The 21,919-nt window shown below is 40.8% G+C and overlaps 2 protein-coding genes across 5 annotated transcripts in view; both read right to left on the bottom strand.

Moving 5' to 3' along the window:
* Positions 1–6,553, bottom strand: part of LOC131474914 (thyroid hormone receptor alpha) — a 106,521-nt gene extending 99,968 nt beyond the window's left edge. For both annotated transcript variants that reach the window (XM_058652633.1, XM_058652634.1), the window contains exon 1: positions 6,211–6,553. The gene's annotated coding sequence lies outside the window, so the exon portion shown is untranslated. The remainder of the gene's footprint in view (positions 1–6,210) is intronic.
* Positions 6,554–11,516: 4,963 nt separating this feature from the next.
* LOC131475907 (vesicle-fusing ATPase) overlaps positions 11,517–21,919 on the bottom strand; it is a 38,875-nt gene continuing 28,472 nt past the window's right edge. For 2 of the 3 annotated variants that reach the window (XM_058654285.1, XM_058654287.1), the window contains 10 exons: positions 20,006–20,193; positions 19,408–19,503; positions 19,165–19,321; positions 18,433–18,566; positions 18,194–18,340; positions 17,021–17,155; positions 16,371–16,484; positions 15,404–15,459; positions 14,925–14,982; positions 11,517–12,813 (listed from right to left, as the gene is read on the bottom strand). In XM_058654285.1, coding sequence (XP_058510268.1) covers positions 14,952–14,982; positions 15,404–15,459; positions 16,371–16,484; positions 17,021–17,155; positions 18,194–18,340; positions 18,433–18,566; positions 19,165–19,321; positions 19,408–19,503; positions 20,006–20,193 — 1,058 coding nt within the window. In that variant the 3' untranslated portion in view covers positions 11,517–12,813; positions 14,925–14,951. The remainder of the gene's footprint in view (positions 12,814–14,924; positions 14,983–15,403; positions 15,460–16,370; positions 16,485–17,020; positions 17,156–18,193; positions 18,341–18,432; positions 18,567–19,164; positions 19,322–19,407; positions 19,504–20,005; positions 20,194–21,919) is intronic. The other variant, XM_058654286.1, reaches the window with a different exon arrangement.

Below are 21,919 nucleotides of genomic sequence, written 5' to 3'. Positions count from 1 at the left end.
GATGTACAAACTCTTGGCTCAAAGAGAGGACGTGTGAGTCATCCTCCATCCAGACTAATGCATACAGACCTAACCTAATTATAGAAATTCAATTTAGAGCACCAGAACTTTAAACGCTACTTATGACGTCCCTTATATTTCAGACCCATTTTGATTCTGCTTAGTCTTAGACGTTAAGTTCTTTTCTTGTGCGGCTGCAGGAGAGGACAGGGACATTCTCATTATTAAATCAGATCTGACAACAACATGGAGACAACACAGCAGCAGCTTGACTGGGTCCATTGTGATTTGCCGCGGAGGGAGAATCGTCTTTAATTAGCACACTTCAATTTGGCAGGATATTCCACCAACACTCGTGATGTGAAGATCTCCACAGCCACTAATTATCATCATCATTATCATTTTGGAAGCACCTTGTAATTATGATGGAAACTACGTTATGTGCTAGTGAGCAGAAAAATGAACGAGCATACTGTATTATGGTGCAACCGTGGCCTCTTCCTACAACACAAAAGAGAAAAGGGTATTTAACGGTATAGTCACAGCAGTAGAGACTCATGCACTGCAAAAAATCAAAACCAAAATCAAAGTATATTTTTCTAATTTCTAGTCATAATATCTCATCACAAATAATATTAGACAAAATCACCTAAAGAGTAAGATTTAAGTGAGATAAAGGAGCTTGTTTTGAATACCTTGTTAAGTGGAACAGTCTTTAAAAAACATCTAATTTCAAGATCACCCTTATCTTGTAAGCCTTATATATAAATGTCTTATTTCAAGAAATGTTACCAAGAGAATTTTCAGCAAAAAAATATGTTGTATTAATTTAGTTTTGCTTATTTTTGTAGTGGCGTTTTTTTCCCCCAGTGTAGCTCTCTTCTATACCAACACTCAACAACTGCTTCACCTAAATGGCATGCGGCCACCGTCACACCTGTACATTACCCGCCATCCCACGTCCAAAGTCAACGTGAGAAAGCCCTGCACACTCGGGGGAAATCCAAACATGTGATTTCACTTACTATGGTTGATTAGACCTGCACTCGGGGGCCGCGTGGGTATGTGCAACCTGCTGCCATGTCTGTCTCAATTCACATATTTCCACGTTCACACTTGCTATTTTGAGTTCACTTGTCCTCAAAACAGTCAGAAGGTTTCATTGAATACTACGGAACGCACAGGAGAAGCAGCGCCAATGTATTATAGACGGTGAGCAATGTCAAAATCAGTACTTTAAAAGGTGATATATGTAATAATAAGTCATAAAATGACCTCGGCCGTGGGGATGGTGGACCATGTTTCGGTTTAATGCACCGTCCAGTAAATAACGAAGCTCTTAGCACTTCAGGTAACTGGTTGCCAGCAGCGACATGCAATGTTTGTAGAGTCATTTTTACAGCTTTTATTATTTGGTTTCTGACATGCAAATTTTAATCAAACAATGTGTCAATGTTTATAAAAACAAAACAGATGGATATATACTGTATATATGTAGGTGGATGTATACTGTATGACGGTTCAATCAATTTCTTGGGATTGAACCGTTTTAAATGCTTAAGGTAGCTGATAGGTGTCGAACATCAAACTAAGTACCTCACCGCTCTGGGATGACGATTAAGTGCAAAAGAAATCCTGCAGACACACTGAAAATTAATAGGTTTCCTCCACTCAGAGGTGACAACTTGTCAACTCTGAGTATTACAACCATGTCCCACTGGTGGTCAAAAACCAGTTTAATCCCGGGTTGATATATAGACCAAATCACCTATAGAGTAAGATCTAAGTGAGATTTAAGGAGCTTGTTTTTAGACTGTGAATCTTGAATATCTTATAACAAAATAATCTGCTTTATTGAAAACGGCATGGTCAACATGCCCAACTCCCAATGCACAGTACAGTGTGGCTATTTTTCTTACGCCGCCTAAAACGAGTAAGGAATGCTAACTTCAAGACATTTTGTTTCTAATCTAACTTCAAGTAGGTGTTGGACTTAAATCTAGAACAGTGTCACAATTATAGAACTTAAAATGAGTTAAATATACCTGAAACAAACAGGACGACAAAAAAAGATGCCACTTTTGAGGGGAAAATACAATTTTTGAGCATCACAAGCTTAGTATGAGATACAAAACATCACAATACTAGTAAAAATATATCTTAAAATTAGTTTTCATAATTTCAAGATCACCCTTATCTTGTAAGGATTATTGTGATGAAATGTCTTACCAAGAGAATTTTCACTTCACAGATTTTTTGGCTTGACAACTTGTCAACTCTGAGTATTACAACCATGTCCCACTGGTGGTCAAAAACCAGTTTAATCTCGGGTTGAAACACACACAGATTTTTATCAATAATCCTGTATGTACCACCAGCACATCAACCCTGTTTCTCACAGTGTCCATTCACTTCTCTGTCTGTCAAGGTTAGCAATTGATTTAAAAGAAGAAAGAAGAAAAATCCACATCGTGAATCACCACCAAAATCAAATCATTTCTTCTTTGGGCATAGACCTACATATCCCAGAACATTCTGTTCCTATGGCTCCTTCACACTGTTGTGATTTCTGCTGCTCGCGGACAAACAGCCCAGACCATGACCTCCTGAGAGGACGTCATTATCCGTGGTTCATTTGGGGAACATGTCGCTGTCGTCGCTGCATGTGAAGGCATGTGAGGGTACATTTCTTCAGCAAACCGGCTTACTGGAGATATATGCGTCTCAGCCCCTTCCCCCCTCTCCCTCGTCTCCTTGTGTGTGTGTGTGACGTCAGGCATGCTGTAGGACTGCAACCACTGCCTCCATAGGCCCCATTATATATGTTACATAACTGATTTCCTTCAGACTGAGAAAGACAAGGGCAGGGGGGAAGAGGAAGGAGGACGAGAGGGAGGGAGACGGAGCCCACCAACCCACCCTCCCCCTTCCACGTCACCTCCTCCTCCCCTCTCGCTATACATTAATCCTCAGCCTACCTCAGAAAACCAGGGCACTGCCTCGCAGCAACGAGCTATGGGAATGGAGGGGAGGGGAGGGGGTGGAGTCAGGGATATAGACGTCAAAAGAGGTCATGTCTGGCCAAGATTATGACTCAATGTCTGTATGAACAGAATATATATAGATATACACACATACATACATATTACTGTATATATACACATATATGTAAATATATATAGAAAGAGAGAGAGAAAGAGAGAGAGTGTGTGTGTGTGTGTGTGTGGTTTGTGTACATATTCCAGTAGTATTAGGATGACTGTAAATGCAATACCGCACATTTTCTAAGATGCAATACAGACATCCTGTTTCCATTTTCCTGACAGCTTGTGTTTACTGTTCCTTCCTCTTCCTTCTCCACATAGACTTTCTGTTTTTTAATTTGGGGCTTTAGAAATAATTTCCCTTAAATAGGATCAATTAAGTATTGGGTTTGTGCTTGTAAAGCTGATTTCCTCGCTTCCAGAAAAACACAAGCATGAAAGAAAAGAAAAGGAAGCGGCGCTCGTACAGAGGGACGGACCTTTGGCAGGGAGCTGAAGAGTAATTAAAAGAGCCTCCAGAACAGGCTACTGAAATAATAACTGGGTTACTGGGGGAACCTCGTAAGCATTGTGGGTGTTCCCTGTGTAATTTTATCCGTGGCCTGCCTGGCTCCTGCACCCCAGGGGGAAAATATGACTTGTTTTATTACTACAGTTTCATTTTCATTCCATTCTTACACCCACAGTCATATTAACAAACCTGTTTTCCTTCTCGTCTACATCTGTGAACGCCCCCTGCATGCTGAATTCTTGCTACATCTCATGCAATAAACCAGACTTCACTTATTCTGTTTATATACATATAAATCTCACAAGTTTGCGCTCACTTCCAGTATGCACTTCCATTTGTTTCATGCTTGTTTACTTTGGGGTTTTTGTCATTAACTGTTTCTAAATGTTTTTAATGACTGATGAATTGCCCCTGGGGACAAAGAAAGTTTATTAAATGGACATTACAAATGATTTGGAATGAATAAACACTGGAGATAAAAAGAAAGCCAAAAATGAAGCAGACAGCGATATCACGGCAGCAAAGCATAGTCAAACCTGTACTTAACATATTTCAGGGTGATATGTGACACGTCCTTGCAACATATAGGGTAGATTATTGCACTACTGTATTGTGTAATACTACTGTTTCACTCTCAGGCATCGTGTGGAGTGAATTACCCTGCAATTTTAAACACTTATCACAGATATGAACCACAGACTTGCACCTGATTGGTCATAAATGACACAAATTGAACACAGATCATAGACATGTCTCTGTCTCACTCTCCCTCCTTCACACAGGTTTGCATAGCACTTCTTAGTTAGGACATTAAATCATTTAATTCTCTAATATCTCACCTTTAACGCTTACATTAACCTAACCACTAATCACAACTCACCTCTGACCTCAACAACAGCCTCAGACATGGGACTCTATCTATCTGCCTCATTAGGAACAGGCTTTGGTCTCCGTGAGGACGACCAGTCCTTAAAAGGTCAGAGTTTGAACCAGAAATGGTTACAAATACTTGAAAACACACACACACATATATAGAGCTGCAAGTAATGATTATTTTCATAATCGATTAATCTGTTGATTATGTTCTAGATCAGGGGTGTCAAACATACGGCCCGGGGGCCAGAACCGGCCCGCCAGAGGGTCCAATCCGGCCCACAGGATGAATTTGTTAAAATTTCACACTAATCTAAACGTAATGTCAAATGCTCCAGATACTCGTGACTAAATGTTTGTGCATTTATAGATCCAGTGTGCTGTGTAAATAGTAAATTTAGGCATGATATTGTTGAAATTGCACTTAAATTTCTCAAGAAATTTCATGTTTTGTAAAAATATCCTTCATTAAATGTAAAACAAAGGAGAAAAAACAAAGGAGTTCTTGTTGTTCATAGGTTATTATGCTATTATTTTACTAGTTTTACTGGTCCGGCCCCCTTGAGATCAAATTGTGCTGTATGTGGCCCCTGAACAAAAATGAGTTTGACAACACTGTTCTAGATTAATCGTTTGGTCCATAAAATATCAGAAAACCTTAAAAAATGTTGATCTGTGTTCGTCAAACCTGGAAATGATGATGTTCTCAAATGTCTTGTTATGTCCACGAACCAAAATGATTCACTTCGGAGAAGAAATTAAGGAAATATTCACATTTAAGAAGCTTAAACAAACGGGAAACCCTGTTTTAATCATGAAAAAAGCTTCAAACCGATTAACCGATGATTCATTTAGTAATCGATTAATAACAGATTCATTGTTTCAGCTCTGCACGTATACATACATACATACACTGTGCGCCCACATGGAACTCAATGCATAATATCGCAGGCATGATCCACATTTTATGCTGCCCATTAAACACATGCATGATTCATATGCAGCATTTCAGGCATACTTTAACATAAACAGTGAGAGAGAGAGACATTTATGTCACAGCAAAGGAATGTGAACAATGACTGTGCAGTAAATATCACTCTCAGGGAGTGACATATACATACACTGTAGATGTATATATAGAGACATTATAGAGAAAACAACAACAACCTGTGTTCTGTGCTTTGCTGTGGTGTCACCTCTCTCCCTCAGCAGGGTCAGCCAGGGCCTGTGTGTGTGCGTGTGTGTAGGTTAACAGGTTTCTTGTTGCAGGCTGATCCTATAGTTCCATCTGAAGCGTGCACTTTGGAGCTCAACGTGAGTCCTGGCAGCGTGAGTACAGTACACGGCAGTCATGTGGCTCAGACTGCAGGTTACTGAGGTAACAGAGTCTACAGTCTGTCCTATAGGTGCAGGCGGCGGCTATAGTCATGAGGTCGGTCAGTCGGTGCAGTAGCGGCGGCGGCGACCGGGTTGACGTGAGGACAGCACTCACCTTGCACCGCCGTCCCCGTACACCAGCGCGCCCACCCCCCTCCACGCTCCCCTCTCCCCTCTCCCTCTCCCCTCCCCTCCCTCCTCTTCCTGCTCCACTGACTGTACATGCGAGACTCTCTGACACCGTCAACAACAAGCCTGGACCTCGCCGCCCGCTGCGCCGCGACACGCCGCGACTAACACGTGTGGAGCGAGCACAGCAGAGCGAACATTCGCGAAGGAAACAAGTAAATAAATGAAGGAAACAGAGAAATGAATAAATAATAAGCGAGCCCGGTTGGGTTTTACCGTGTCAAACGGCGTCGCTGCCGGTGCCTTCTTCCCCGGTGGTAGCCCCTCTCTCAGTCCGCTTTCAGGTGGAGTAGAGACGGGATAGTCATGTCTGCCCCGGGACTGCCAAAGCCACGGCCACGCACGGTCTGTCTGCGGGGGAAGTGTGCAGCGGTTGTTAGCTCTCCGCGCTCGGTCCTCCCCCTTCCCTCTCTGCCTGTACAGTATGGGTGAATGCGGGTCAGCATGAGAGGAGATACCGCCGCTGACGATTCGCCACCAGGACCTGCAGCGCCCTCTACCGCCCGGAGAGAGAGTACTGCAAGGCGGTGGGTGTGTGGGGGGTTGCATAAGCTCAGTGTCTGGAGAATTACCGGGGAATGCCACTGGATTTGAATGTATGTGCAATACTGTCATACATGTTCATTATAATAATGTATGCTTATTCTGTTTTATTTTGCTTTGTAGTCTTTTGTAATGTATTATATTTTATTTTTTATATATTTTATGTTCTTCTCTAAATCAGGCGTGTCCAAAGTCCGGCCCGCGTGACAATCTTGGCCCTTGGTCAGATTTTGTACGGCCCCCAGATTTGGTATGGCTCAGCCGTGACAGACAGATACATCCATCCATCCATCCTCAGTACAAATACTTCATTACTGTACTTCACATATCTGTACTTTACTTCGTTATTTATATTTCTGACAACTTTTACTTTTACTTCACTACATTTCCTAAATAAAACGTGTACTTTTACATGTACATTTGCAGATTACGGCTCCAAGTGGACTTAAAACACACCAGCGGCTCGTTGTTTACCGTGTCAGACACCGAGGCTCTGGTCTCCGGGTTTCTGTACACTCTGGACGCTGGGTTTCAGCTATCAGCTGTTTCATGCAGAAAGGCCCTTGTTCCAACTGGGTCGTGAACCCATGTCTTTTTGCGGCAAGGCAGCAGAGCTAACCACTACGCCACCATGTGACCCAGCCTAAGGGTCCTCAGCAGCTGTATGTAATAGTGTTAGGATAACAATGTGACGACATCAGCGCCTCCATATGAGAGGGATTTGCATCTATTGTGGGTTTAATTGTTCCACTGTGCAGACTTTGGTTCACTGTCACTGGGACTCTGTCAGCCGCTGTTTTCACACATGCAGACAATTCATTTTTTCAGCAAGAAAGTTCTTATAAGCCACTTAATGTAACCTGCCCGGCACCAAACTACAGGCGGAGATGGTTAGAGATGGTTAGGTGCACAGAGACATCGATACATGAACAACGGACAGGTTGCAGATGTCTTTTTCTTTGTGTTTTTTTTATTGCAATAATAAACGAGAAGCGCACACACCTCTACACTGGTTTCCATGACTTCAGAGGACATTGCATTGACTTCCATTCATTTTCTCTACTTACTCTAACCTTACCCATAATTACTACTGGTCTAAACCTCACCTTGAAACATGTCTTCACCTTAAAATGTAATCATTTACATTATGGGAACTTGCTTTTTGTCGCCATAATGTGACTGTGTAAACAGACTTAGGTCCCCACAACATTAGTAATACCTGTACATACAGAATTATGAAAACAGGGAGGAAAGTAGGAAAAATCAATCAGTTTGAACGTTATCTTTGACAAATATGTATAAAAGAAGATGAGGAATGTTAGTGCAGTAGATTTATAGTAAGGTTGATTTCAACATCAATCAATTATCAATTCATTGTCATTATTTTCTGGTTTTATTTACTTTATTACAGTAAACTAAACATATTTGAAGCATTATTTAAGTATGTTGTCATTTTGAGTTTTGGCGCAACAGAGATTGAAAATAAAAAGAATCATTTGTCACAGCCCTAATCTATTTAGATCTTATTTAACGTGAGCACGTACGAGCACGGGGAGAGACGGACACTCAGTGACTCATTAAGCACTAATACTTGTAATTTCTCTCTCTCTCTCACGTCTCAGTGGGTTTTGCTGATTTATGAAAGATGCTTTATGTTACCACATGTTGTGTCACTGTTGTTTCTAGACTCTAAGGCTCGTCAGCTTAATTTCTTTAATAATGTCCATCGCACCAGTTTGCTGTGAAAGTGATTCACGCCTTGAATTCTGATTTGATCTCCTGGTGATGGCAAAAATAAAGCTGTTAAGGTCAGTGGTTGATGGGAAGAGGTCACTGATTATTATCTGTGTGTGTTTGTCTGTGCAAACTCTAGATTGGAGTCATCAGAATCAATACGCTTTCTTTTTTGTTGCTATTACAGAGTCTTGTTGTGCGTGTTTTTGTCAATAGTGTTTATTGAAATAACACTAAACCAACATGTAATGTTGTAAAATAACAGGCTGACGGGGTAAAAGAGGAGAGACGTGTACGAAATTTGCCCCTTGAGCAGTGAATGTGAAATGATGAAGTGGTCGCGCTCACACTCGCTCATCTCTGTCATTCTCACACACAAGTAAGAAAAGTTTATTTTAGTGCTGTTCAATCATAAATGAAACACTACAGCAAGGAAAATAAGAACATATACTACGCACCGTTGTCATAAACCCTGAGTGTAAAAAGAAAAGCTGTGTGTCAGGTCTCTGAGAATGAACCGTGCGTTCTGTGTTTGGTTGTTTTCACGTGTCGACAGGGAAAACAAGTTTTGTTTGGTTCACCCACGTCACCTCTGTTTCATGTCGCTGTCACACTCTGTTTGTGCAAAGGCATTGTCTTCCTGAGGAACTTTGCTCTCTGTCCAAACAAACTATTCTCCTACACGGCGTCACGCCCGTGACATTGTGCCGCTCTCTCTTCTACAGTTTAAATCTCCACCTGTCGTTGACTTGTCACGCGCCTCTGAAGGTGATCTTGAGACGTCAGTATAGATCAGACACGTTCAATTCTAATGAGTTCATCCTTGAATGCAAATGCAAAGACTCGTTCAGATGAAATAATTCTGATGATTCAGTTCACCATCTGCATGTGTTTGTATTGGTATATGTGTGTGTGTGTGTGTTAAGGATGATCTGGGATCAGGAATCATTAACGGCAGCTGTTGTAAACCGGAGTGCACGTTGAGGCAAAACACAAATGATACCGTAGCGATACACGTGAACGATCAATCCGTCTCGTGCATTAGCAGAGGAATATACATGATATTAAACATTCATGAGATTTTCTCTTGATTTATCATGACTACATTTGACGGGAGGGAGTAAAAACACAGACTACTGAGCGTCAGGGAGACACAGACCACTGAACTGTTGCTATAAAATGACAATTATATAACAATATGCCATTTTCTTGTGTGTATTTTATTGCCTCGTGTGAGCTTTCATGTCTTTTATTTATCTACTATTCTGTTGTTCCACTGTTAATGTTTTAAAGTGCTTTACAAATAAAATTGGGATTGGATAGGATCATTTCAAAATAAAAGTGTTTGTTTTAATGTCCGACAATATTTAGTTTACATTAAAAAAATGTATTTATGATGCAAAAAAAACACACCCCAGATGAACAAGGTGGTGAGGGAGGAGTTCTAAGTCATTCTAAAATTTAGGAAACCGCACTATCGAGGGAATTAAAGAAGAGAACTTGGATCTTGAGAGATGGAAACTTGTTTAAAAACAGAAGAATAAAAAAATTAAATGTTGCATATTGAAGGATTTTGGGAGAAGACTGCAAGAGACAAAGTCAAAACAGATATTCCTGGTAACCTCCTCTTCCCTGACCCTCCTTTTTGGGGTCCCTGCTTGAAAAATGACTAAATAGAGTCAACCTCTGCATTTACAAACTCCATGTGAAGAAATGTACATTTCACTGGAGATGCAACTGTGTCAGAGTAAATGCAGATGGAACTCAGCATAAACAAAGAATTTTTGTCCCTCGCCAAAAAAAAACATTGCATTTTAAAAGTAAATATCAGCTTTACAAATGTGCATTAGGAGCTTAATAAAGATTTGAGTATAAATAAAGCTTCAAAAACATTAACGGTGAATGGATTCACAGCTCGTCTCTGCTTCTGGAATTTCAGGAGTCCACGCTCCCTGTATAGACCCTACATTTCTCCGCCGCCTCACTGCTATAAATGTCAGAGAACTGGAGAAATCTTTGAGTGTGAGACATCATCAGTTCATCAAAGGAAAGCAGAGGTGTCCCAAAGGTGGAGGAGGTGAGCTGTGGTGATAATGTGCAGCAGAATGAGTCAATTTGCAGGTTCGGAGATAAGGCGAGAGGAGGAAAGTGACGCAGCGCAGACTATAGGGAGATTGATTTTGTTCATTGCCTATAGTGTTTTCACACAAACTGTGAAGGGAGTGTAGGACAAGTAAGATGTCCGATTTGTCAAGATGAGTCATCTTTTGTGAGTTTTCTAGGGCAGTTAATCCTAAAGTTTGGGAGAGGAAGCCGACATAATTCTCACAACACGTAAGACAGGAAACTGTGGCACAAGTCCAGAAAAATGTAAATGAGTTCTAACATCTGCAAAATAACAGACACAATTTTAAAAATGAATGATATAAGGATAAATCCCAGAGTTTCCTGGATTGCAGACTGTTTAGAACATAAAATCAGAAAAGCACAACCATACAGATGAAATATGATGTGCTGTGAGGAGACTTGACTCACTTGACTTAATCCTCTTCGTCCATCCGGTCACATGCGGTCTTCCTCACCTCTTGCCACGAGGTGTTGGCTCTGGTTAAGTCCTTGTTGACGCCTCTGCTCCAAGACAGCCGCGGCCTTCCCCTCCTTCTTTTCCCTTGAGGATTCCACTCAAGGGCAGATCTAGTGATGGATGCAGGAGGCTTTCGTAGGGTGTGGCCTATCCATCTCCATCTCCATCTCCTTCTTCTAATGGTGACTTCCACCATGTTCGTGGCCTGTTCTCTCCAGTAGGTCTTGAGTACTGATCTTCCTGGGCCACCAGATTCCACAGATACAGCGTAATCTTGAGTTAATGAAGGTTTGGAGGAGGTTCTGTCAGGCCCCACGTTTCACAGCCGGACAGCAGCATGGACTTTTACATTAGTCATGTGGAAAGATGTGGAATTCATAGTGCAGAAGGTACAAGGGGCTAAATCAGCATAGTTTCCTGCCAAAAATGGAGTTGCCGTGGTTGTGTGAAGCCCCCGAGGTGCAATCCTGGGGGAAAAGGAAAACACTGGGGAGGAAAGATAAGACACATGTGGTCGCAGTAATGAACAGGTGTGGGAAACACGGGGTTTTGCGTCACTGTGGAGTCGAGGGGACGAAGGGCGATATTTCCCTCAGGAGTCAGTTCAGATCAAAAACAGCTTAAAGAGGAGCGGCGATAAATAAATGACAGGAGCAGACGACAGGTTGGAAGTGTCTTTCACTTGTGCATCTGTGTTTTTTATTGCAATATTATTACACCTGCATGATAAAATATATTTACACACACACACACACACACACACACACACACACACACATACATGCACACGCGCATACACACCAGTAGTGGTCGGAAGAGAAGAAGTTGTTGGGACTAAAAGCACAGAACACGCGACGTGAGAGGAAAAAAACAAACAAACTCCACAAATTAAACATCGACTGTCACATTTACACACACACACACACACACAGTAACGTGTAGCACTTCTATTCCCACAAGAACAGCTTCCGAGAAGCAGGTCAAATTCTGAGTTGATGTTAAAAGTGCAGATCTTTGTTGTTTAAAAAAAATAAAAAATAATAATAATAATAATAATAAAAAGAAATCTTTAACACTGATGATGCCATAGCTACACTCGGCAGACTGAACTGAACTGAACTGTACACAACACAGACAGACAGACAGACAGACAGGCCAACTATCCAACATTTACCTTCACTATCACAGGAACCTGGGTAAGAGCGACGGGGAAGAAGAATCATACTGATAACGTACCAAATAAATGGATCGTTTAAATTAGTTTGGTGACATACTGTACTTTGCTTGGTCTATATATACTATTTACAGGACATGAATATACTGTATAGTTAAAGGGATTACATTTACACATGGAACTGCTTTATATAGTCTTTCTTTTTTTCTTTAACAGCCACAACAAAGTTTACTAAAAAGCCTTTCATAGATTCTTAATATTCAGATGGCTTTTGTGTCACTTTCTGACGTATTCTGTTTATACTGTATGCATTTCTTTAAACACACACACACACACACACGCACGCACACCGTACTGTAACGATAACTACCTTCAAGAGATATGCAACATATACATCAAACACTATAGCTAAAAACATATGTACTTACGAACCCTTTTTTGTTATTTTTATGCAGGATGCACAAAACAGCACGTGTTTTTTTTTTTTTTTTACAGTCATTATAATGCAACCTTCCTTTTTACAGATAACAGAGACGCTGTGACGCGTCAGCATTTTGACAACGAAGAAGGTGACACAGGTGATAAGTGCCAGTGGAAACATGCTGAGAGACAGAGGACCGGTGGACTCCTCTCATAGACCAGGCGTATTTCAGATATATAGACGGATGGAGCGGAGGGTGAAAGAAAGGACGAAGATCTCTCCATCTTTGTCTTCTCCTTAGTTAATTCCTTATGGGGTTGGCGGATGTTGAAGGTGAGACTCTACTCATAGAAGCTGCGGCCACTGGAAAAGCAAAGACACAGGAGAAGGAAAGACATTTATTTTAGGATTGTCTGTTATGTTCACACATCGCTGAATAATCAAGTCTGTCAGCTTCACACGGCTATTTGTGTTTCCTCTGTAAAGCATTGATTAGCTCGCACTGCACACAGGAAGTGATGTATTTTAAGCCGAGTCAGATGGAGGCGAGGGCGACACTTTGCGAGTAAAGTGAGACGGCTGTAAATTACAGGTTGGAGCATGAAGAGTGAGAACACAATGAAGTGCATACAGAAGTGAATTCTGCTGCTTAACAAACCGCCCCCCCCGGGCGTTCAGCAGTCTGAAACGATGATTGACCGCCCCTGCACTGCTGCGGCTGTATGAAAAACAAACACGCCCACCGTCAGGTTTGGTAATACTGCTTGATTATCAATAATCAACAGATAAAGTGATAAATCAATTCCACTAATGACAGACGTGTGAGCATGGACGAGCATGAGGAAAGACAAAGACATTTTTAGCAACACTTTGTATCTAATAAAGACTAACACTTGTTGTTTCTTCATCTATGGACCGTTTACTATGATCATACATTCATGGCAAATGTGCAAAAGTTTGGATGCTGAAGACAACAAAAAAAGGGTGATGCATGAACGGTGCAAAATGGAAGACGCACGTCTTTTGTGTGAACATATAAAAATGTTCAATACTAACGAAAACACTCCTATCGAAATACTACAGCAGAGGTAAATCCATGTAAAGTTAATCTCGTAGCTCCATGGCTCTCAACCTGAGAGGCAGAGGGCGTTTGTCAAAACTATATTTGTGCATATTACATTTTAAAAATTCCAAATAAAACGCCTTATTTTGCTAATCAAATGAAAATGCAAAGGAAAACACATGTTTCTGGTCCACATTTAAATTTATTAAGCTATTTACACCTCTGATTTCTGGATTTCTGTGACCATAACTTCATGGGTATCATAACATTTATGGAAACACAGGACAGTTTTCAGCCATAAACACTGGACCTATAAAAACCTACAACTGCTGTTTATTTTTTTTGCAAATAAACCTTTATTCTTCTGGTGCATGTGTGTGTGAGTAAGGGGCCCTGGCATTTTCTGAACACAAGAAAGGCGGAGCTTCAAGAAAAAACAGGTTGTTGGGAATGACTGTACTAGCCAACTATGGACTCTAAACTCTAACTCTGCTGTGTTTCCATCATGGTACGTTCGCTGTGGTACAGCACGGTAAGGAATGGATGGTAAAGCCCTGGGTCAGTACCTTTCACTCGGTAGGCGAAGTGTGAGGCTGTGCCCGGTGGTTGTGTCAGGGAGGTGTGTCGTGTGTAACGTCATATTGACAATAACAAACGACGACGTAAAGAAGATCGTGCTGTCGTTTGCAGGCATCATCATCTTCTTCTTCTTCTTTGTGCTATTTCTAATTACTTTGACGTCCATGTCGCCCAATCACCTGATCATTGTGGGTGGAGCCAGTCTATCTCCAGCCTCACCGTACCATTTTACTCTGCTACCCGAAGGGAAGGGTGCCAAATAGGGATGTGACGATTATTATTGTCAGAGAATTAAACACCATATCACAATTATTATGTGTTCATTGATTTCACAACACTATGAATGTGTAAAATCACATGGACACCTCTTATAGGTCTTAAAAGTTCCATTTATTTTTATATTTTGATGGCAACATAACAAAATAATGTAGCAAATGCACTACACTATTATATAGGAACATTTATTAAATTACAATGACACAAATAAATTTGTAATAAATGAAACGGACATCACATGATGTATAAAACTTCAGTTGAACATTAATAACGTCATTTAACCCAGTTACTGTGCGTTTACCTTTAATAATCTTTTCTGACGGTATTGAGGAAACGTTATGATTAATATACCGTAGCGTTTACTACTGCGATTAATTGTGAAATCAAGTCATCGCGACATCCCTAGTGCCAAATAATTTACTGGCTGGTTATTGTGTTACTATCCCTGATGGAAAACGTAATGTACCGTACTGTACCAAGCTGAAGCGCTCCACGCGGTGGAAACACGGCTCAACTGTCAGGCTCTACAGGTTCATCGCTTTAATGTTGATCTTACCAGTTTGCTGTGAAAGTGACTCACACCTTAAATTCTGATTTGATCTCCTTCATTCAACCTGGTGATGGCAAAATAAAGCTGTTAAAAAGGTCAGCAGTTGATGGGAAGAGGTCACTGATTATTAACGATGAGAACACCCACATTCTGTGTGTGTGTGTGTGTGTGTGTGTAAACTCTAGAATGGAGACATCGTGATCAATACGCTTTGTTTTTTGCTATTACTGAGTCTTGTGTGTGTGTGTGTGTGTTTGTGTGTTGTCAATAGTGTTTATTGAAATAACACTAAAACAACATGTAATGGTCTAAAATAACAGGCTGACAGGGGTAAAAGAGAAGAGACGTTAAAATGGAAGGCAGATGTGAGGAGAGTGAAAGACGGGGACTTTTTTAATTACTTTAATTTACTTTTCATTTGATGGCGCTTGCACTACAAGCGGTGAATGTGAAATGATTAAGTGGTGCAGAGTGCTTGTACTCACGCCCCCTCATCTCTGAGCAGAGACAGGAACTTGGTCACTCGATAATCCTGGTCCATCTACAAACGGAGACAGAAAGCAGTGGGAGCGTGAGAACAGTCTGTTCATGGCAGAAATAAACAGTTGCATTCATTAAAATCTCCCAGCAGCTACACAGATGCTGCTGTACTGTCTCAAGTACTGTCGTGGTAGGAAACGTAATATACACACACATATACATATATATATATATATATATATACACACACATAACCTCCTAAGTGTGAACTCGTCCTATGTGAACGCCTCGAGCAAAGTTGTCGACATTATCAGATCAAGCGACCTTTGCAAGGACATGGCAACCTTGAGACGTGACCACCGAATTTTAATCAATTCATCCTCGAGTCCAACTGCATGTTTTAATCAAATTTGTAGAAGAAAGAAAGAAAGAAGAAAATCTATTGTTACTCATCAGATACGGGATTAGCATCCAACCATAAATCTATAAGTGGGAAAGTTAATTAGCATAAAATGATGTAAATGTCACACTCCGAGGCTCACAAACCACAAAACTGTTAAGTGCTTTGAGATGCAAGATGACAACAATGTCACGTCGTCCTGTTGTTTCCCACAGCGACCACAAGATCCAGCAAAGTGCAGTAAAGAGCAGCTAAGAGTTGGCATTAAAAAAATCCAGTGACAACATGTTTTTATTTTTTAATCGTCCAAAGAAAGACTAGATTTCCAAACCCGACATAATTCCCTGCTTTTCTTCACATTATCTTTAATTCTCAGTGAATACCTATGGTCAAACACATCACACTCTATCACAGCTCATGCATGGTGTTAATAATAACAGAATTATTATTATAATAAGTATTACTGTTATTATTACTATTATTATTATTATTACAATTATAATAATACTACTAAAAATAATAATAATATTAATAATAATGATATTAATGCTGTTTTGACGAGTCCCACTTACCTGCAGCGACATCTCAATGAACACCAGGAGTTTCTTGATGCCGATCCAGACTCGCTTCCCTTTGAGCTGCTGTGCGATCTTGGCCCGCTCTTTGTCGGTGAAGCTCCCCAGAAGCTGCACGAAAATGACACAGACACAGACGTTTAGAAAGGGTGAAGATTTTTTAAATCCTTGACATTATGCCCGTCGCTAATTAGACGAGGCATTTGGCTACCTTAGCGGAGTCATCGTCACTCCCGACGTTTCATTTCTCCACTTTGACATTCAGAGCACTGGGCTGCAGGGCCTTTGCGATGTTGTGAAGGTCTAGTGCCGAAATGCCACAGTAATTAATAGTATGCCGGCGTGTGCGCGGGTCTCCTCGCTACCCTATGAGTGACTTTTTGACCTGGTCATAATGAAGCAAAACCTGATTTCTGAGGAGGGTTAAGAATGGAATTGTGGTTAAGTTGAGGTTAGGGCTAATGCTTCGTTTAGTCTGTCTAAATGAATGGAAGTCAACGAGAGTCCTTCAAAGGACAGCTACGTGTGTGTGCTCTTGAGAATGGAGGGTATGTATAATTCATCACTTCCGTCTGAGTGTCCTTGTGTAAGTGCCCAACCTTGAGCATCCGTTTGCACTCACAAATGTGGTGCGCGTGTGTTCATACCTCCAACGCGTCAACGAGCTGTTCTCCAGTAGAGATGTTGGGGGCGTGGATGGTGGTGCTGAAGGCATCCAACATCTCCATCTCCTGCAGCACATCCTTCCTGCTGGTGGTGCCGATGATGAGCAGCTTCCGACCCTGTATCCGGACATTTAATGTCATGAGTGAAGATTAATTGCAATTAATTACAAATGTAGTACAATTTAATATAAGTGCTGTCAGTTAAACGCGTTATTAACGGTGTAAAAAATTTTTTACCGCAATATTAACGTTCTTTTTGGCCGAGCAAACTTTGTAGTTTTGTAGATCTGGCTTCCCACGAGTGAAACAACATCATACTCATGATGCTGTAGCATGAAATAAGTTTTAACCATTTAAAATAAAAAGAAAAAAAAGAATTCATATGGCAATCAGACTGCCTAATATTTAGTAATAATCAGTTAGTCTGTATGTGTTCCTCACAATACCTCATCTGAAATTCAAATTTCCTTAAAACAGAGGTTAGAATTGCCAAAGCAAGTGCTTTAAATTCTACTTTTCTTGTTTTATGAACCTCTGTACAGGGTTAGGGTTTGAGATTTTTACTAAAACCAAAGTAAATGCATGTGATTGGCTTCCTGACACCCACAGCACCTCTAAACGTCGGTATTCTGTCTGCTTTGTTGTAGTAAAATAACAAATGTCACTTCCACTTAAACTCCTGCCACATACGAGTTGGGGAAAAGTGTGTTGGTCTGCAGGGAGTTCAGCCTTAGTGGCATTTTCCTGCCTGTCTCAGTCAAGGTGAGGAGAGAAGTTGTTCAGCTCTTCAAGGACAAAAAAACCCTCAGTAGCTGGGGGCGAATGATTGCTGGGTTTGTACTCAGTCATGGCCTGGATGCCCTGCCACATTTGTTGAGGGTTGACGTTGATGAAGTGTTCCTCAAGCCTCAGTTTTTAGCAGTACTTGACCCTCTTGAGCCCCCTCTTCAGATTAGCCCTGGATAAACTGTAGGCCTGTACATCACCTGATGTGAAGCGCTCTAGGTCTAAACCCACAGTCGACGACAGCCCACGACTTTGATCAAATAATTGTGAAGACACACAGAAATGTATATTTGGATACAATTAATGGTTCGATCTGGTCCTTAAAGCAGGACAGCAGGATAGTAAAAAGGCTTTCTGATGACCTCTGACCTTGGGTGGAGGTTTCTTCAGCAGCACCAGCAGGGCCTGAAGGACCATGTTTGAGAAGCGAGGACCAATAGGGACATAGTCCAGCAGACGCTCGATATCATCCACCACCACACAGCTGAGCTGGGACTTGTAAGCGTCATCGAACACCTGAAACAGGTGATGGTGGAGGGGGAGGGGGGATGTTAATGTAGGCGTAGAGAACAATACTAGATGTGTTGACACATAATTCCAGCACATACCTTTTTGATAGCCTGACACTTGGAGATCTCCGAGTGTCCGATCATCTTGTCTGGAGAGCAGATCTTAATGAAGGGGAACTGCGAGTCCTCTGCGATCTTAGCTGCCAGAGCTGTCTTTCCACTGTGGGGTGGACCTGAGTGGGTTGAGAGTATTGAGAGTAAAAGAGGGTTAACTGTACGATGAAGGTGGGAGTATGGTTTGTGACTAAAATCAAATTAATTGAGTATTCACCAAGTTGTACAGCACATTGTATATAATTAGATATCTCTACCCACCCTTAGTGAAAAGGCATGGGTATAATTGGAGGAGCCTGTCCTTGAAAATGCACTTACGGTAGATCAGCTATAAAATCCATCTCAATGAGGGCTTTACAACTGATTTTATGAATGTTTCCAGTGCTTACATTAAGCCAACATTACACTGATCCCCAAACCAGGCCAAGGACCATCCGTAAACTTTAGGCCACTGAGTATTGTAAATAATGCTAATACATTATTTACAAAAATCCTTGCAAAAACCAGTGGAAAAAGCATATACTGTACATTTTCGCTTAGCCTCAATAACACGAGGTAATTACATATTACGACAAGAGTGGGGACTTATAATAGCATCCAGCTATTGCCTTTGACAGAATAGAGTGGAAATTATTTTCCAAATATGGTTAAGGAGCCATTAAAAGCTGAGTTTTAGATCCTAGCTGAGGTTTGCATGTGGTGGTGATGATGTCTTACCCTCCAGTAACACAGCCACCAGTGGTGTGCGATCACTGTTCTTGGTCTGCTGCACCAGCAGCTCTCCATCATCCATAACATGGGTGACCGCGTCGCCCCATTTGATGATGCCGTTCATGATGTAGCTGGAGTAATCCTCTTGGTTTGTACCAAACGCCTGAAAAGAAACCATCAACATGAGGAGACGTTCAAGGTTAATCTGTGTTGAGCGTACAGTAGACTCCTGAAGGAGGCGGCACGTACAGGTTTTATGTCGTTGTTGAGGGATCCAATGAAGTCTGTTCTGGTGACCTGCAGCTTCTCTGCTCTCTCCATGTCCACCTCGACTGTAGATGTAGCCTGGGAGGAGCAAAGTGAAGTTTAATAACCGTATACCGTATATACATATACATATATACATATACATATACATACATACATATACATATACATACATATGTATATGTGTGTGTATATATATATATATGTATATATGTGTATATATGTATATATATATATATATATATATATATATATATGTGTGTATATATGTATATATATATATATATACACACACACACATATATATATATATATATACATATATACATATATACACATATATACATATATACACACACACATATATATATATACATATATACACACACATATATATGCATATATACACACACACATATATATATACATATATACACACACACATATATATATATACATATATACACACACACATATATATATATATATATATTTGATCATTTGATATATTTGATATATATATATTTGATCAGACACATATATGTCTGATCAAAGGTTTAAAAACAAAGTGCCAGGTGACCTTGATGTGACGGTTCATGGCAGTGGACTGAGCAGCTCTGACCAGGCCCTCCAGTTCTGCACCACTGTAGTTTTTGGTCTCGGCTGCCAGCTCAATGATGTCGACGTCTGGTGCCAGGAGATTGAAGCCTCGCATCTTGCTGGTGTGAATGTTCAGGATCTGCACGCGGCCCTTCTCATCGGGCAAACCTGGAATTTGGAGGATGAAGCAGTTGTTGGGTGGAAGGAGAAGGAAAAGATGGGGAAGGAAGAAAGGAGTATGGGAAGGAAAAGAAAGGAGCATTTAGCAAAAGGCCGCTTGAAACATCACATTAACCTTCCCATCATCTCTAAACAAATACACGAATCGCATTCATTTGACTGAAAATATGATTATTGGCAACAAATTCAGAGCAGATCTACAGAAACGATCAGGCTAATGACATGTGACTTATTTTCAGTTTGACAGATGAACTGTGACTGTCCAATGAGAATGAATTTGTAAGTAGCATTTTAAATGACAACATTAAGATCAATCTCTATGCATGTAACTTATCCTAATGCGAACAGTTGAGATGGTCACCTCTTTTTGCCAGACTATCAAATTCGAGCGTCATGTTTGATGTTGGAATTAGAGATGAAATAATTAATCGATGAATCGATTACTAAATTAATCGACAACCATTTTTGGTAATTGATTAATCGGTTTGAAACTTTTTTCATGATTAAAACAAGATTTCTGATTGTTTAAGCTTCTTAAATAAGAATATTTTCTTCATTTCTTTGCTCTGGATAACAAATAAATCATTAAAAGTCAATCATTTTGGTTTGTGGACAAAACAAGACATTTGAGAACGTCATAATTTCCAGGTTTGACGAACACCGTTCACATTTTTTTAAGGTTTTCTGATATTTTATGGACCAAGCGATTAATCAATTAATCGAGAAAATAATCGACAGATTTATCGATTATGAAAATAATCGTTAGTTGCAGCTCTAGTTGGAATGCATGGCACGGAGGACAGGTGTTTATCAGTCAGTCATGATCTATGCACATGTTATGTGGTGCCAAGCCAAACAAAACAAAAAGTAGAAGAAGAAACGCCGATTGAACTCGTTGTGGAGGTCTGTGGGAGTAGTAAGGTGTCTGTCAGTGTGTTGGCCAGCGTTAGAAAATGTGGAAAAACCCTTGTCAGGTAGCTATCAGTAAAACAGGGTCAGCTCGCTCGCACGCGAGTACAGCTCGTACACAAACATGTTCTTTCCCCTTGCAATGCAAGATTCAGGTTTAGATAGCCCATCATCATATCTGTCCCACATGTCAAACCACACACTGCGAACTGCGACTCTGGAAACTCATCAACTTTCACAATAGTCACGAGAAATCCCCTCTTTAAACTACCACAAAACAAAACAACTTTCCAAGGCTCAACCAACAAACATGAGCAGTGTAACCGTTTCTGTTTCACTTCCTTCCAGTAACTGGATGAACTGGTGACGGTTTAGCCGTTGGGACTGGATCAAGTTTCAACACAGATTTACACAAAGAGTCTAGGAAGATTAAATCAGAGCTGTGATTGTCCTGACCTCTTACCAGGTCCTAAATCCTCCACAGGAGCCCGATGTTCTTCCCAATGAGGTTTGGAGATTCATCAGTTGTCATGGTCAATGATTTAGTCCATGGCGGGTTCAGTCTCTCCAAACATCTTGACACTTTTTTGACCCAATGGCAAGAAATTCCTCCATTATTTCAAACTGTTGATTGATCCCTCGAATGAAAGCAAATAGCTGGGCTGCATCCTGGATATCCGTGCTCTCATCCAGTCTAGCGAGATCTGACAGCTCAGCTGACATTTCTTCATCAATTACTTCCACATGCTGAGTGACTGTGCGGCAAGACATACTAACACTTTAAGACTGTCCTTTGTTGCTGGGA

The sequence above is a fragment of the Solea solea genome, chromosome 16 (assembly GCF_958295425.1).
Source record: "Solea solea chromosome 16, fSolSol10.1, whole genome shotgun sequence".
Classification (NCBI taxonomy): Eukaryota; Metazoa; Chordata; class Actinopteri; order Pleuronectiformes; family Soleidae; genus Solea; species Solea solea.
This window is presented reverse-complemented; position numbering and strand designations above follow the sequence as displayed.